This window comes from Myxine glutinosa, chromosome 1 (assembly GCF_964187855.1).
Source record: "Myxine glutinosa chromosome 1, kmMyxGlut1.1, whole genome shotgun sequence".
In the NCBI taxonomy this organism is placed as follows: Eukaryota; Metazoa; Chordata; class Myxini; order Myxiniformes; family Myxinidae; genus Myxine; species Myxine glutinosa.
In genome coordinates, this window is record NC_136261.1 from 91029702 (window position 1) to 91046379 (window position 16678).

The 16678-nt window shown below is 49.3% G+C and overlaps 1 protein-coding gene across 1 annotated transcript in view; it reads right to left on the reverse strand.

Moving 5' to 3' along the window:
* DNAJC25 (DnaJ heat shock protein family (Hsp40) member C25) overlaps window positions 1-16678 on the reverse strand; it is a 35761-nt gene that overhangs the window by 11626 nt on the left and 7457 nt on the right. Inside the window, exon 2 of the mRNA XM_068114891.2 lies at window positions 15237-15446. Within this exon, the coding sequence (XP_067970992.1) occupies window positions 15237-15446 (210 nt within the window). The remainder of the gene's footprint in view (window positions 1-15236; window positions 15447-16678) is intronic.

Below are 16678 nucleotides of genomic sequence, written 5' to 3' on the forward strand. Positions count from 1 at the left end.
GTTCAAAGTGCAATCCACCCATACAATTCCCCAAATTTCACATTGGGCCTACCAAATCCTTCCAAATTTTCTTTTGTCCCCACTACACTGGCAGGTATGTGGATCCGCATCCAACGGTGATCATCACTACACAACTACCTGTGGCCACGACAGCTCTGCACCTCTACCATGCAAGGGTCACCGGGACAAGGTGAGCAGTCAAAACGCCAACATGGCCCATGAGTGTCCATAAGGGTGCGACCCACCATCCATCCTTCGGCCCCCCTGCGAGGAACACAGCTGCAGCAGCCCCAGCTGGCCAATGTGGTGAGCACTTGCTGCCACAACACACACTACCGCACACACAACCTCGGCCCTGGGGGGCACGGTCGCAGTGCGTGGCATCCCTACAGCCACGTCCCCTGCACCTCCCCATCATCCCCCAGTCCGACTACAGAACTGCAGCCCCCCAGTGCTCACCCACACTTGACCACACCAAGGTCCAGTCAACAGCCATGCTCCACCAGGAGACCCACCCAGAAGACATGGTCCACACACCTCGGACACGCACAGCACCACGTTGACCCTCAGGCTACACAACTACATCCCCATCATCCCGCGTCCCAAATATCAGCACAGTTGCCCCCGCCACCAGTTGAAAGCTGTGTCTTGCTACCCTATTAATTTCATCACAGCCTCCAACACTTTGGTCTACACACCTGGATCAATAATGGCGTCACTGTACAGTGTCCACCATGGCATTTCAAAATCCACCCTTAAATTTCCATCTAATCCACAGATTACCCATGCCAACCATTTGTCACATTTCACTCACCTCACCAAAGAAGGATGCTTTGCCATACACATGCCAGCCGAGCATGGCCCATATGCTCGGCTCGTTACACATCTCCCGATTCACATCCCCATGGCTCTCTTCCCAACCCGAGAGTCCATAAATCACAACGGAGCATCTGTGGAAGGTCGCTCACACCATCACGTTCCACAGATGCCCCAATGGTTGTCCGGCAGGCTATCTCCATCCCTGTCCATTCGGTTTGACCCGCGTCCATAGACCAACCACCATGCCAGGTCACCACATGCTGGTTGTCCCATAGTCTCAGGGAGAGGGTGTCAGGTCGCATGCCCGGGTGATCACTACATCCGGCCCAAGCTGGCCATCTGCGGTGCCACCACCAAAGCGCGACCCACAACACCTCCCCCTTGTGGTCCTCAATATTTGCCATCCCAGGCTTGAGAAACCACCTCGGACCTCCCTGGAGGTCTTAACCCCCACCAGGGTCCGGTGACCCTGCCGGCCCGAGCCACCAGCTCGGACGGCGCCCCGACGGACAAGGGACGCCACACTCCACCAGACCCCCCGTGGGACCCAGGTCGTACCTCGACACCCAAGGCTGGACCCCACGTCCAAATCTCGCCATCACAGCCCCCCAGCTGGCCGGCATACCCAAATTTTGAAAGGGGCAACTTTTGCCCGAGGCCATCACCCATGACCTCTCCATGTCCAAATCCCGCAGCCCGGGGACCAATCCCCACCATGGCTGCTCCAAATCAATTTCCCATTGTAATTTTATTTTAAATTTTCTTGTACAAATTTTCTTTCCCACTGCCAAACCGCAGCTGCAGGGAACAACCTCTACCACCGGTTGTTCTGCCCCTCCCTGCAGTTGATCCAAATTCCCTACAGGGACCAAATCTCCAGAAGCTCTATCTCCCGATCCTCCAAGATCCAAATCCAGCCCGGAGCCAACACACTCCCCCAACTGGTTGTCCAATTTTGGAGCCTCTGTTTCCAAATAGCAGTGTACAGTGAGCGTCCCCTCGGTCATTCCAACCACCTCCTCGGACCAACTCACCTCTTCCCCCAGACTCCTTTGGGCCTGAACAAGCTCTACCTCCATGGGACTGTCACAGGTCTCCAGCCGCTGGATCAAATCATCCTCATCATTACAAATCATTCCTGGCCCCGCCAGGCTTTGATCAATATCCCCAATAAATACCTGGTCCGGCTCCATTGCATGGACCCCCAAAAACTCTACCCCCTCTTGCTCCGCACCACCGCCCTGGTGCTGCACAATTCCAAATTCATCCCCTGGTTGGGGTGTTGTGACATCCACACGGTCCCGATAAACAACCAGGCCAGAATGTGGGAAACATTCCCCATTACAACTCTCACATCCCAAATTTCCTTCCCCGCTCACCTGTGGACTCTCCACGTTTACCTGCAGGCATTCCCCCTCTACCTGTACACATTCCCCATCCACCTGTGGACATTCCCCATCCACCTGTGGACATTCCCCATCCACCTGTGGACCTGCGGTCTCCCCATTTACTTCAATTGCCATTCCCTGTGCAATTCCCATTTTATTTGCCAGCCCATTAATTTTAATACTCAATCGATCACTCATTTCCTTTATTCCTTCCCTCCATTCCTTACTCATTTTATTTCCCAGCCCGTCAATTTTTCGAAGCAATTGACCCAACATCTGGTCGGTTGTCGGGGCCGTTCCTACTGCTCCCGACTCCCCGGTGGGGGAGGGGGATAAGTTGGTGCTTGGGACGAGGGAGGTTCCAAGGCTCACCTCTACATCAAATTCCCCTATTTCCGGCTCACTCCCGACGCTGACGGAGGCCTCGCTGCGTACTTCCATCTCATCAATTTCCGACATCCGCTTTCCGGAAGATTGTTTCCCGCGCGCGTATTTATTTTAATAATTCCAGTAACACAATTTAAATTTGACGAAGACGCGATATCGCGCTCCGTATGCCCAATTGATTACTAAATTTCTCCGCCTCGCCTATAACAATTTTGCGTTCGAACGTCGGGCGCAATGTACGCCCGACCGTGTCGATGTCGCCCCGCGGACAAAAAAATTTGTCCGACCGTGTCGATGTCTCGCCGCGGACAAAAAAATTTGTCCGACGGGTTCAAATCCCACTCCTGACACCACTTGTCGCGTAACCGTGATTAACACCACAGTTACGGATGACCGATTTGCGAGACTTTAACTCCCGAGGCGAACACTCAATGGCGGACTCAAGTTCAACACCAACGCGCGGAATGGCGGGGCGCAGCGAAGGCTCCGCAACCTTATCTATTAAAATCAAACACCCAGGAAAACTGCGTTCAGATATTATGTACAAAAAGTAATATAAGGGTTTATTAGGAAAAGTAAAGCCAGTGAAAAAGCCCGCCTGTAAATCTAATAATTCTAATAAACCTAAATCGGGACGTCCCCACACGACTGACAGCAAACACAAACGAGGGAGATTAATCACGAAAATAACACGTCCCGTCGTTCAAAATATACGCGGAGATCGGGCTTATCTGTCTTTGTCGTCTTGTATTGTTGGTGTCCAGCACCGCTCCTTCCGGCCCGATCGCACACCACGTGGCCCCTCGCTCCAAGCACCACGCGTCCGACGCAGGCCAGCGGCCCCACTTGACCAGGGACAGGAAGGACTCCTTTCAACTCCACTCGACTCGACGACGCGGGAGTGCTGGCAGCCAAGTGCCAACGAACTGCTCAGTGCCAACTGGGTGTGCTCTCGTGTGTCTCCTGCGACTCCCTACAACCCGAACTGCACTCGAACTGCGACTGGAATGGCGTGTCCTCTCCAACTCTCCACCACCGCTCAACTCTCTGGTGCCTGCCTGCGTCTCCCAGTGCCTGCCACGAACTCAACTCAACTCAACTCAACTCAACTCAACTCGTACTGGCGAACTAGCTCCGTGTGACTTGCGACTCAACTCCCGAAATGGCGTCCGACCGTCGCCTATATTGGTGGCCGATGACGTCACATTGCGCACTCCTCAGCCAATCAAAGCCTCCCGCGACTCCTGACATCTCCCCCGTTACGCGACCCTGCGGTCCTGGCATAACACGTGCCGGCCAGGTTTTTAGGCCTTTGGAGGTGTACACGGTGGCGGCCAATCATGGCGGTGTTTTTGACCTGGTTTCCTGTCAATTTAATACGAAGTCCTTGTCAGGGAAAGGGGGTTATTTAATGTTGCGCTAAGGACCTAACTAATGTTTATGTGGTTTGCAGTGCCATAATGGACAAAGGTTTGACTACTAGGTGAGACTCACAGGGGCGTTACCTTTAATCCCTCACTATTTAACACTCGAATCTCCAGGTAGATCCACACTCATACATCTTACCCCGACAACCGCCTAAACATCAAGAACTTATTACATGTAGAGTCCCTGTCACGACAGCCGAATACCTACCTATTCAGATCTACCTAGCTCTAGATGTTGCATTACCAAATTCATAACAATATGTAATGCATATTCTCCAATATGTAATTTAAATGGTATATTGTTAAACAATAAACATCAAAACAAACAATCAAGTACTCAAGGCGCCAAAGGTACTTTCGGTGTTGAATTTGGCGATTTGTTTGACTGCGCCATCTCTGGAGTTAAGCACTCAAGGCAACATCATGTCAAAGATAAAGCTGATGAGTGTCCTTGGAGTGCGGAGTTTTGGCACTGAGGAAAGGACAAGCAGGTCATCTCATTCTTCTCGGCTCTTCTCTCTTCTTTTCCTCTTCTCACCGTTCTCGTTGGACCGCAAGGAGTGGGCAAGACAGCGCGTTTCTTTTCTTCATTTGTTTAGCCCATTTTTGTCACAACGTGGAATTGCTTGGCATTTAATATTCGCAAATTTCCACATCAAAGGCGTTATTTTAAATGTCTGAAGATCGTCATGTATGACTTTCTTCACAAATGTCCTAATTAAAAACAAGCTTGCTTGGTGTGTTCCCTTAGCAAGCAGCTTGCTATCACTTGCCAAGCTAGACATTCCATATCAACTGCTTTGCAAACTGATCATCTAGTCACTCAGCAAATGCAGCAAGCGACTTTGTCCAGGCAAAATGACGTTTGACTTTAAACAAATTGCAACAGAATTGTGAAATAAAAAGTACAAACACACACACCCCTCTATGGCTATTCAGTTTGATGTTATTGCGATTATTATTGCATGCTACATGGTTCTCAAGTCGCGAATTACATTATATTATCACGATAATCATGATAATTAGGTCCATTAACGTGATATAGGTTTTTCCATTACCGCCAATGCTTAATGTGCACACAAAATAATTTAATTTGAAACCAATTAAATAGTACACAACTATCACAGAACATGGTTACGTGACCTGTTTGAGAAGAATAGTGCTCAAGTACCCATTATAGAGGGCCAAAAGAGCATTCCTCAACTTCCATCTAACCGAACCTCCTTCTGTGCCTCAATCCCTCCCCAATGGAGCCCTGCTATTCCTTTACATCGCCTGGAAGCATAATATGCTATAGTTATTAGCAAATGATGATGATGATGACAAGATAAAGGAAATGGTAAGGAAAGATATAAACAGGAATGCAATAAATAAATAAATAAAACAGTGGCATGACAAGCAAAACAAAATGAGTATTTACACAGGAGGATGATGGAATCATATAAAAGGCAGAGGGAATATGGTTCGTACTAGTGATAATAAGAAAAAATAGACAGTTCCAAAAGCAAGAGATTATACAAAGGTCTTTACTGACGTCCAATCCATTGGGGGCAATGCAATGGTGGTTCCAATGAAATAAAACAAGAATGAAAAAAAACTTGCCTCCAAGGCATGAAACATAAAATCCATTCAGTAAATTAAATATTTAATTATAATAGCACATGTCAAATTGAATGAAGCCATATGGCAAGTTTCATTCCTTCATTCCACATTCCTGTCGTGTGGAAATGGCTCCCTACATCTGCAATCACGTGCTCTTCCCTCCAGTCTTTCAAGACTTCTGTCCATCGCCATTTCATAATGCCTCCCATTCCCATTGCTGAGCTCCACTGCACCAGCCGACCCTCCACCCATTTTCCTCCCTACCATGCCCATGTACTGTCGACATGTACAGTGCCTTCAGAAAGTATTCACACCCCTTCACCTTTTTCACATTTTGTTGTGTGACCGCTTGAATTTAAAATGGATTAAACTGAGATTTTTTGTCACTGATCAACACATAATACCCCATAATGTCAAAGTGGATTTTTTTTATTTTTTAGAAATTTTTACAAAGTAATTAAAAATGAAATACACAAATATCTAATTTACACAAGTATTCAACCCCCTGAATTAATACTTCGTACGATTACAGCTTTGAGTCTTCTTGGGTATGTCTGTATCAGCTTTGCACATCTGGATTTGGGGAGTTTCTCCCATTCTTCCTTGCAGATTTGCTCAAGCTCTGTCAAGTCGGATGGGGAGTGACGGTGAACAGCAATCTTCAAGTCTTTCCACAGATTCTCAATGGGATTCCAGACTGGGCCACTCAAGGACTTTCACATTCTTGTTCTGAAGCCATTTAATTGTTGCTTTGGCTGTATGCTTGGAGTCATTGTCCTGTTGGAATGTAAATCCTCACCACAGTCTGAAGTCTTTTGCACTCTGAAGCAGGTTCTCCTCAAGGATTTGCCTATATTTAGCTCCATTCATTGTTCCCTCTATCCTTACAAGTCTCCCAGTCCCTGTCAATGAAAAGCATCCCCATAGGATGATGCTGCCACCACCATACTTTATGGTAGGAATGGTGTTATATTGGTAACGAGCTGTGCTTGGTTTCCGTCAGACATAGCGCTTTGCACTCGGGCCAAAGAGTTCAATTTTCATCTCATCAGGCCATGGAATCTTTTCCCTCATGCTCTGAGTCTTTCATGTGCCTTTTTGCAAACTCCAGGTATCCTGTCATGTGGCTTTTTCTCAGGGGTGGCTTATGTCTGGCCACTCTCCCATAAAGCCTTGATTTGTGAAGTGCTGCAGAGACTGTTGTCATTCCAGCAGTTTCTCCCATCTCAGCCAAGGAACTCTGTAGTCCTGTCAGAGTGGTCATTGAATTCCTGATCACCTCCTTGACCAAGGTCCTTCTTGCTGGTTTGTTCAGTTTGGTCAGACAGCCAGCTCATGGAAGGTAGTTCCATATTCTTTCCATTTCCGAATGATGGAGCTCACTGTGCTCTTGGGAACTTTCAACACTCTATAAATTGTTTTGTACCCTTCCCCAGCTCTATGCCTCCTCACAAACCATCTCAGAGTTCTACTGACAGTTCCTTGGACTTCATGGTAGAATTTCTGCTTCGATGTGCACTGTCAAGTGTGGGACCTTGTATAGAAAGGTGTGTTTCTTTCTAAATCATGTCCAATCAATTGAATTGGTCACAAGTGGACTCCAATCAAGTTGTAGAGACATCTCAAGGATGATCAAAGGAAATTGGATGCACCTGAGCTCAATTTCAAGTGTCATAGCAAAGCAGTTGAATACTGTTGCGAATATGGAATTTGACCTCCATATCCGCTTGTAAATATTCCCCTATCTTCTCCGATACTCCCCAACTCTCCCCTTACCCCATTCCCTAGTCCCATTGTCTGTAAACAACACCCATTAGAGCCGATCTTCCCTTTCATCCCCCCATTAAATGTCGTGCCCAGGTCCCCCGCACCACACGTAGACAATTATAGGACATCTTGCTAGTTATTCTTAATCTATGTCAGTTAAGGACTTGTTTCCATTAATTATGACTCTTCGTTGCACCAGAATGTGATGATATGGCACCAGTAGGAGTTTAGGACCTTCCCATACCTCCCCGCATCTCTTCCCATCATCTCAAGCTCCAACAACAACCACAACAACAGCGGCTTTGCGTCCTCACTCCGGCTCGGTTGGCCGCCATTGAACATGTGCTCGACGGGGTTACCCAGAAGGGGGCTCCCTGTCGGCCCCTCGTCAAGGGCGGAGCCGGTAACCCCCGCACCCAATGAGAAGCCATGGGCCGATGCCATATGGGGCGGAGCTAACGAGCGAGGGCGTGACTCCCCGCCGGATATACGCGGCCCCGCGCCGGACGTGACGTGAGATGCGCCCCGAGCTTGGAAGGACAAGACGCCACCCTCCCGAGCGCTGAGCGACCTCCCCGGCATCTCCACCAAAGTCGCGACCCACGAGCGCTGAGCGACCTCCCCGCATCTGCTGGACACCACCGTACGTGATTCTGTCCCGGAGCCAGGTGCACCTGAGCCATCGACTGCCGCTTTCCTTGCCATCAAATCCCGTGTGAGTCAGCGTTGTCCCGTTTATCTGTGGTCTGTCTAGGGTTAATATAAGGTTGTGTCTAAGTGCCCACCTTCCTATGTTTCCCTCTTGTCCCTGTAATCTAACCTTTTTCCGTACGAATATACTTGAGAACTGAACCCCTGGTGTCGTATTGTGTGATTGTAATCCAGCCGGGTGTCTTCTTTTTCCTATTGAGCCAGCGTAGCGCGATTAGTCAACATTCGGGCACAATCGGGTAACTTGTACGGATACGGCGGCCATCCCGCTCGGCCCACCATACCATCAAAGTCGTATCTGTAACAATTGGTGTCGGGAGTGGGATTCGAGGCCCGACCAAATTTTGAAGGAAAAAAAAAAAAAAAACGAATAGAGGAAAAAAAAAATTTGGTCAAAATTTGGAGCGGCCGAAATTTGTTTTGTTTTACGAAACTCGAATTTTGCAAGTCGCGCTATGGCGGATCAAGACGGCTGGGGTCCGGTAGGGGAGAGTGAGGTAGGGTCGATCCAGGACCAAAATGAGGGACGTGAGGAGAGCGAAACAGCGAGGGTAGCAGGCGCGCAAAATGGCGCCTCGCTGGTCACCGCGCCGGCGACCGTGACAGCGCCCCTGGTGGATCCGAACCTTTTCCTCCTGCAAATGGGGGCCCTTATGGACAGGCTAGAAGCCAAAATGGGACAAATGGGGAACCGGATGGATGCTCGGAGTGAGCGATTGGAGGGCCAACTGGGGGTAATAAGGGACGAAGCGAGGGCTCAGAGTGAGCAAATGGGGGTAATGAGGGACGAAGCGAGGGGTACCAGTGAGGGGTTAGACAATAATTTTGAGGAGTTAGACAAGAAATTTGGGAAGTTAGACAATAATTTTGAGGGGTTAGACAACGGGATAAAAGAAGTGAAAAATGGGTTAACGGGGGTAGAAAACAGAATGGCCGCTCAAGAGAATCAAATGGAAGGGATGCAAAAAGGGTTAGAGGGGTTAGAAAACACCATGGAAGGCAAATTGAGGGACATGAGGGACCAAGCGGAAAGGGAAGTTAACCAAATGGGGCAGCAGATAGAGGGGGTCAGAATGGGGGTAGAAACCAAACTGGATGCTCACAGGGAGGAAATGGAGCAGATGAGGGTGGCATCTGGGCAGGAGATGCAAGTGATGGGAGAGCAGATCAGAGGAGGAGTGAGTGAGGAGGTCGGAGGAGTGCGCGAGGAGGTGAGGCACTGTGAGGAGCACATGGAAAAGGAGGTGAGAAAGGGGACTGTAAAATTGCAAGGTGGTATAGAGGAGTTGACGCTGGGAGTAGAACAACTGACAGTGGGACAAAAGGAGTTGGGGGACCAGGTAAAGAAGAACACAGCGGTAATAGAGGGTTTAAAATCGACACAGAAGGAGATGAAAAAGGACGTAGGGGTAATTAAAAAAGAGTGCCAGACGGTACATGAGGACCTGACGAGGAAAATGGACAAGGTGGTAGAGGTAATGGAGGTTAAAGAGCGGGAGGTGCGGGAGCACATAGAAAAAAATAAAGTGGAGTTAGAGGAAGAACTTAAAGGGGCGCACGAAGAGATGAAGGAGATGAAGCAAAAATTAGAAGAAGTGGAGGAAGGGATGAGCGAAATTAAGAAGCGACGGAGAGGGGATAACAAAGAGATAAAAGAGGAGATAAAAGAATTGGTCCAAAGTCTGTGTTTGGATCGTGATGATGTGCTCATTAACCGGATGAGGGATTCGCAGGTGATGGAGGAGAAGCGAAGAGGAAGAGGACCCGGTGTAAGTGGTGACCAATATGGTCGTGCGTATGATGCGCCAGGTGATTTAAGAGGCTTGGGGGTCGAGATAGACCCGGGTGTTCGTGAGAGGCCGTTGGTGAAGTGTGCGACAGGTCTGGTGTGCGAAAGAGGAGGTGTGCAAGAAAGTCCGACTCTGGGGTGTGTGAGGAAAAAGTGCGTGCCAAGGAGTGAGTGTGCTGGCGAGAGTGAGTCGGTCGTAGCGCGTGTGCGAGGGAGCACGTGGAAGCGCGGAGTGGTGAGTGTTACAGAGGGTGTAACGGGAGAGTGTGCGCGAGAAAGGTGTGTGACAGACAGGTGCATGAGGAAAGAGTGCGCTGTCAGAAGTAAGGAAGAGTGTCCACCTGTGGTGAGTGTTACAGAGGGTGTAACGGGAGAGTGTGCGCGAGAAAGGTGTGTGACGGACAGGTGCATGGGGAAAGAGTGTGCTGTCAAGAGTAAGGGTGAGTGCGCTGTCAGGAATGGAGGTGAAAGTAGTGAGAGTGACATGGAGCGTGAGTTAGTTGTGACAGGTGAGCGAGGATGTACACCTGGGATGGAAGGATGCACACCTGGAATGGTAGAGCGTGAGTGGGAATGCACGCTGGAGTTGGTGGTGAGGCACGTGGTTGGGTGTGCGAATGAGGGCACACCTGTGATTGTCACAGAGGAGGTGACCGAGGAGGGGGCGCGAAGAGGTGTTTTGGTGAGGTGTGCGACCAACGAATGTGTGCCAAAGTGTTCGGTGGTCAGGTGTGTGACCAAGGCTGTGAGTGGAATGGGTGCGCCTGGGTGTGTAAGGAACGGTACGAGGAGCATGGAAACGGCTGGATGTGTGAGCAAGGAACGGGCTGCGGGGTGTAAGCATGCAGGTGAAGCATCGACGTTACACGGGTTAGAGGTTAGAGCGACTTTTAGCCGAAGCGGGCCCTCGGTGCGTGCTGGGCCTCGCTTTGAACGGCCGCGTCCGTGCTCCACTAGGCGGAGCGGGCAGCCCGATAGAAAGGGTCGTCATGGCGACCACTTTTTGGTGAGACGTGCCGGCAGGTCGAGAGCGGGACATTGGATGGCTCCACGCCGAGGTGATGCATGGGATCTCGGCCCGGGTAAGCCCCCGTCCCTGCACCGAGTGCCGGACGCATCCAGCCGCTGGCACAAAACAACCAGCATCCATTGCTTGGCTTTACGAAGCCGGGCTTTGGACAGGGATTGGCGCACCGAGAGGTATTAGTGAGTCGACTGGGTGATGAGGTTAGTGTTTTGGACCCAAAATTAGAGAAAAACAAAATTTGATGATTGGCAAAGGATTGGCAGTAGTGATTGGCAGATGATGGGCAGTGATTGGCCAAATTTTTGATTTGTTGGAATTTGATGTGCAAAATTGGTAGTGAGAGACCCCCGATGTGGTGGGATGGCAAATCCACCATCCTTCCCATGAGGGGGGCAAAGGAGCAATAGTTTATGGGGTGTATGGCAGTGAAAACTAGCCCGGGTGGGTTAGGATATTGTGTGTAGGGATCTAGAGAAGATGACCTTAGGTGACGTTAAGGTTAGTTAGTGACTGATACCTGTAGTGGGGACGCAGGTAGTTTAGTGTGGATGATAATGACGTGGGAGCGCAATAGTTTAAAGGGACGACTGGGAAGCGCAAGTTTCAGAAGGGAGTAGTTAGCTGAGATGATGCCGTGTTTGTGAGAATTGAACAGGTGTGATTGCACAGGTGTGCAACTGGACAGGTGTGTGGAGCAGTGTATGAGTAGTGAGTGTGTGGATCAGCGCGAATGCGCTTGGGGAGAGAAGGGTGCAGGTGGCACCAGGTGTGAGAGCACAGGTGTGCAGGTACAGGTGTGTGGAGAGAGTTGGAGTGAGTGGTACGGAGTGGTGTGCATGGTGCGAAGGTGTGGATGGGGGAAGAGTGGACCCCTTTCACGAGTACCCGGGGCGGGTAGTGTAAGTGTTAGGTAGAGGGTGCAGGTAAATTGTGGTTGGATATTGGCATTTGTGGTGCGGTTGCAGAATGGTGTTGTGAATGGGTGCATTAGTGTTGTGGAAATGGCTGGGCGTGTAGCCTGTTAGTGTGTGTAGTTGGTTGGGCACTCCACCACTGTGAGGATGTCGGCCAGGTGAGGCCGCAGGTGGGCTCTGGGAGCCGGTAGTTGTGAGTGGGTGCCTGAGGATCCCGGGTGTGGACCGGGTAGCCCAGTGCCAGAGAGGGCACCGAGTGGGGAGAGTGCCAGAGGGCCTTCCCCAGGTAGTTAGGTTAGGGCAAGGAGCAGGTAAGCTCGGAGGCAACTGCAGTGGTGGAGGTGTGCAGGTGGGTAGACCCACTGGGAGAGGTACACGCCGCAGCCCAGAAATTGTGCGAGGGCACCGGGAGAGGAATCGGGGGAGTGAGACCCCAAATTGAAGAGCACCACAGTTTGGCCAATGGGAATTGGTTGTTTAGAACCAATAGTGTAAGAGGGCCAATGGTTGGCCGGAGAAAGACCCCGGGTAGTGTAAAGTTGTTAAAGTCATTTAGGAGATAGTTAGGATTGATGAACCTGTCGCACCATACGCAGCCACTTGCCTGAGGTGATGATGATGACTCCACACCTGTGTTTTCCTTGTTCTGTGTGCAGGAAATAAGGATTGCTGTATTGGATTGGTGAGACGCATCACGACGTGGATGAGACATTGGGGTGATTCCATCTCCCCCTCCCTAGGAGGGACTGATGATGAATTGGTGATGGCAAATTTTGATGTTCAGTTGGAGATGGCAAATTTTGATGAGAGTTGAAAATGGCAAATTTGATTGGTTAGGAGGGAGAGAAGACGAATTTGGTATATGGGAGGAACGGGGAAGACAGTAGGGATATTTGTGGATTTGTAAAGTAGATGTTTATGGGTAGTGTTGTGTTTTGTTGATACAGTAAGGGGTAAGGGAGGGGCCATGTAGGTTACCTGGTGGGGGGGGGCGTACGGTAGGAACGTACCTGTCTCACCTGGTTCCCATGTGCCCCCAGTGTGCATCACCTTGCATTGCGTGCACTTTTGCGCCCTTACCACCTTGCTCACTTGTCTTGTTTTTGTCTCCCACCTCCGAGGATCTGGCTTTGGGGTAGAGAGAGAGGAGAGAGAGGTGCTGGCGACGCAGTTGTGGGCCTGCACTTTCGCTGTTCGCTGCCTGGATCGGTACACCATATGGACCGCAATGTTTGTGGCCACCCACAATGGACCGCAGTTCGTTTGCGGCCAAGCACCACCCGGGGATGGACCTATGGGTCAACGTGGCACCTATGCCATACAGGTGAACCACTTTTAATTAACACCAAGTGCACCACAACAAGAGCAAGAGACACCTGCAGGGTTAGGGGTTGTTGAAGTTATTTTTATTCCAATGAACAATGGTGACTGCACCGATTGGTGGTGGGGTGGTGCTGTTGATGCTCGGAAAGGGTGCTCTGCACGTTATTAAAGGCCGTCGGCCACAGAGCACTCGTGGGTTGGTGTATCGATGTTGGCAAGCGCGCTCTCTCTATGCATAACATCTGCATGTGTTCCTCCAAAGACAGGTCCTGGATCGTAGTGTAAATATCAGCGTAGTCTTGTAAATAATGCTCCCTACCGGCTGTATGTTTAGTTTGAGGATTCTTTCCGGATTCGGTTATCCTGTGGGTGTGTTTCTGAGAGGAGAAGGGTGCAACGTCGCAGGGGGACATATTTACTCATTTGTGAATATCTATAAAACTGTCGCACTCAGGGTAGAGTTAATAGTAGAGGGAACTACATTGCGTGCCACACTAAAGTAGGTAAAAATTTATCGGGTCGGGACGCCCCGAGGGTAGAGAAGGGTGCAATGTTGCGAATATGGAATTTGACCTCCATATCCGCTTGTAAATATTCCCCTATCTTCTCCGATACTCCCCAACTCTCCCCTTACCCCATTCCCTAGTCCCATTGTCTGTAAACAACACCCATTAGAGCCGATCTTCCCTTTCATCCCCCCATTAAATGTCGTGCCCAGGTCCCCCGCACCACACGTAGACAATTATAGGACATCTTGCTAGTTATTCTTAATCTATGTCAGTTAAGGACTTGTTTCCATTAATTATGACTCTTCGTTGCACCAGAATGTGATGATATGGCACCAGTAGGAGTTTAGGACCTTCCCATACCTCCCCGCATCTCTTCCCATCATCTCAAGCTCCAACAACAACCACAACAACAGCGGCTTTGCGTCCTCACTCCGGCTCGGTTGGCCGCCATTGAACATGTGCTCGACGGGGTTACCCAGAAGGGGGCTCCCTGTCGGCCCCTCGTCAAGGGCGGAGCCGGTAACCCCCGCACCCAATGAGAAGCCATGGGCCGATGCCATATGGGGCGGAGCTAACGAGCGAGGGCGTGACTCCCCGCCGGATATACGCGGCCCCGCGCCGGACGTGACGTGAGATGCGCCCCGAGCTTGGAAGGACAAGACGCCACCCTCCCGAGCGCTGAGCGACCTCCCCGGCATCTCCACCAAAGTCGCGACCCACGAGCGCTGAGCGACCTCCCCGCATCTGCTGGACACCACCGTACGTGATTCTGTCCCGGAGCCAGGTGCACCTGAGCCATCGACTGCCGCTTTCCTTGCCATCAAATCCCGTGTGAGTCAGCGTTGTCCCGTTTATCTGTGGTCTGTCTAGGGTTAATATAAGGTTGTGTCTAAGTGCCCACCTTCCTATGTTTCCCTCTTGTCCCTGTAATCTAACCTTTTTCCGTACGAATATACTTGAGAACTGAACCCCTGGTGTCGTATTGTGTGATTGTAATCCAGCCGGGTGTCTTCTTTTTCCTATTGAGCCAGCGTAGCGCGATTAGTCAACATTCGGGCACAATCGGGTAACTTGTACGGATACGGCGGCCATCCCGCTCGGCCCACCATACCATCAAAGTCGTATCTGTAACAATACTTATTGACTCAAGACATTTCAGATTTTCATTTTTAATTACTTTTGTAAGAATTTCTAAAAAAAAAAAATCGACTTTGACATTATGGGGTATTATGTGTAAATCAGTGACGAACAGATATCAATTTAATCCATTTTAAATTCAGGTTGTAACACAACAAAATGTAAAAAGGTTCAGAGGTGTGAATGGCACTGTACTGTCCATTTTTGCCCAATTGCTCTACTTTGGCCCTGCCAGTGGGCTAGCCTGCCATTTAGCTGTTCCATGAACCTCAACATCTGGAGAAAGAAAAAATGTCAAAAATTAGAGTAGAAATGGAAGCTCTCAGGATGATGGATGATCTACCAATACAACAAATCCAAACTCTTAAATGACTGCAGAATGCACAACATCCCCCCTTCTCAATAAAAGCTACAGCAGGTTACTTTGTGGGTGCACCTGCAGGCAGGAGATGACCAGAATGGTAATGGCAATCACGAGGCGGACGTCCACCCTCGGAGCCACGCGGTGTCGGTAGTAGTTATAATAATGTCGATAGTACTGATCAGGATGCGCAAGCAGATAATCGTAATCTGCCCGACTCTCCTCATCCCTGAGTGTCTCGTAGGCAGTGGCAATCATCTGAAAAGCAGCTTCTCCATCCGAACCCTGATGCAAGGAAGTGGAAAGATGATAAACATGAAAAAGGGACTGTGCATGCAAGATAAAAAGAAAACTTTTACTTTGTAGTGAACAAACAAGAATGACCGCACTGTGCTCACAACCTGCGACAAAATCCAGTTAACGGGCAGATTGGGAAACGCACATTTATAGCACTCTTAAAAAATGAACAGCGCAATAGGGAAACACATTTAATGTGCTATTAAGAGAGTAACTTGACACGTCTCACGCATGAAAGCCTCCACCATGGTTATATCAAAACTAGTTGATTTGTCACACGGTCACGGATTGCTTAACCCCAATATGGGGTTGTTCGAAAATTACATAACGCTAGTTTTTTCAGGAGGCGCATACATTGGATGCTGACAGGCTTGATTAAACCTTGCTAATAATCTTTTTTGGAGATTGATTCGATTTTGGGGGTATCTTATCGTGAGTAACACTCAACCCAACCAAAGCCAATGGAAATCATGCGCAACAAACCCGAGCAGTGTACAACCAGCAGAGGCCTACAGACCTGATGTCTTAGGCCCACCAGAAAACCAAGATGGCGGCTATATTATTAGTAGGGTCAATATACGGAATAAAAACTCACCTAACCCCAAAAAAATTGATACAAAAGGTTTTTCAATGGATTCTGGTACCATTGGACATGCTAAATATACTAAAAATCTAGTAACATCTGACTTCCGGAAAGGGGTCATTTTCAAGATGGCGTCCAAGATGGCCGCCAGGAACTTAAAATGGCCATATCTCAATTATTATTCAACCTAGAAAGGTGGTTTTGGTGTCTAACCCTAGATTTTAGGGCCCAAGGAATCCAATTGAATCAATAAAATTACCATCAGTTAATTATTTATTGACAAGTCCAAGATGGCATCCCAAGGTGACATCCTGATCCACTAAAATGGCTCTGTCGAACAGTAGTCAACCTAGAGAGATATTTTCAGTGTGTATACCTAGGTTTAAGGCACCCAGGAAATCATCAAAATTACTTAAATAAGCACAAAGTAATCAGGTAATCCAGTAAGCCAGGTTTACCAGCCCATTAGGCATTTGTTGTCTTATACAGTTAGTCGCTATTCATCGTCATCCTCCGACTCCTCTGGAAGAAACTTGTTATGTGGATTGTCACATTCTTCAAGTTGGCACGGTCCACAGTACATGGTAGTCCATATCGTCTACAAGAGCAGCGGAGTGTCTTGCAGGCAGTGGAGCAG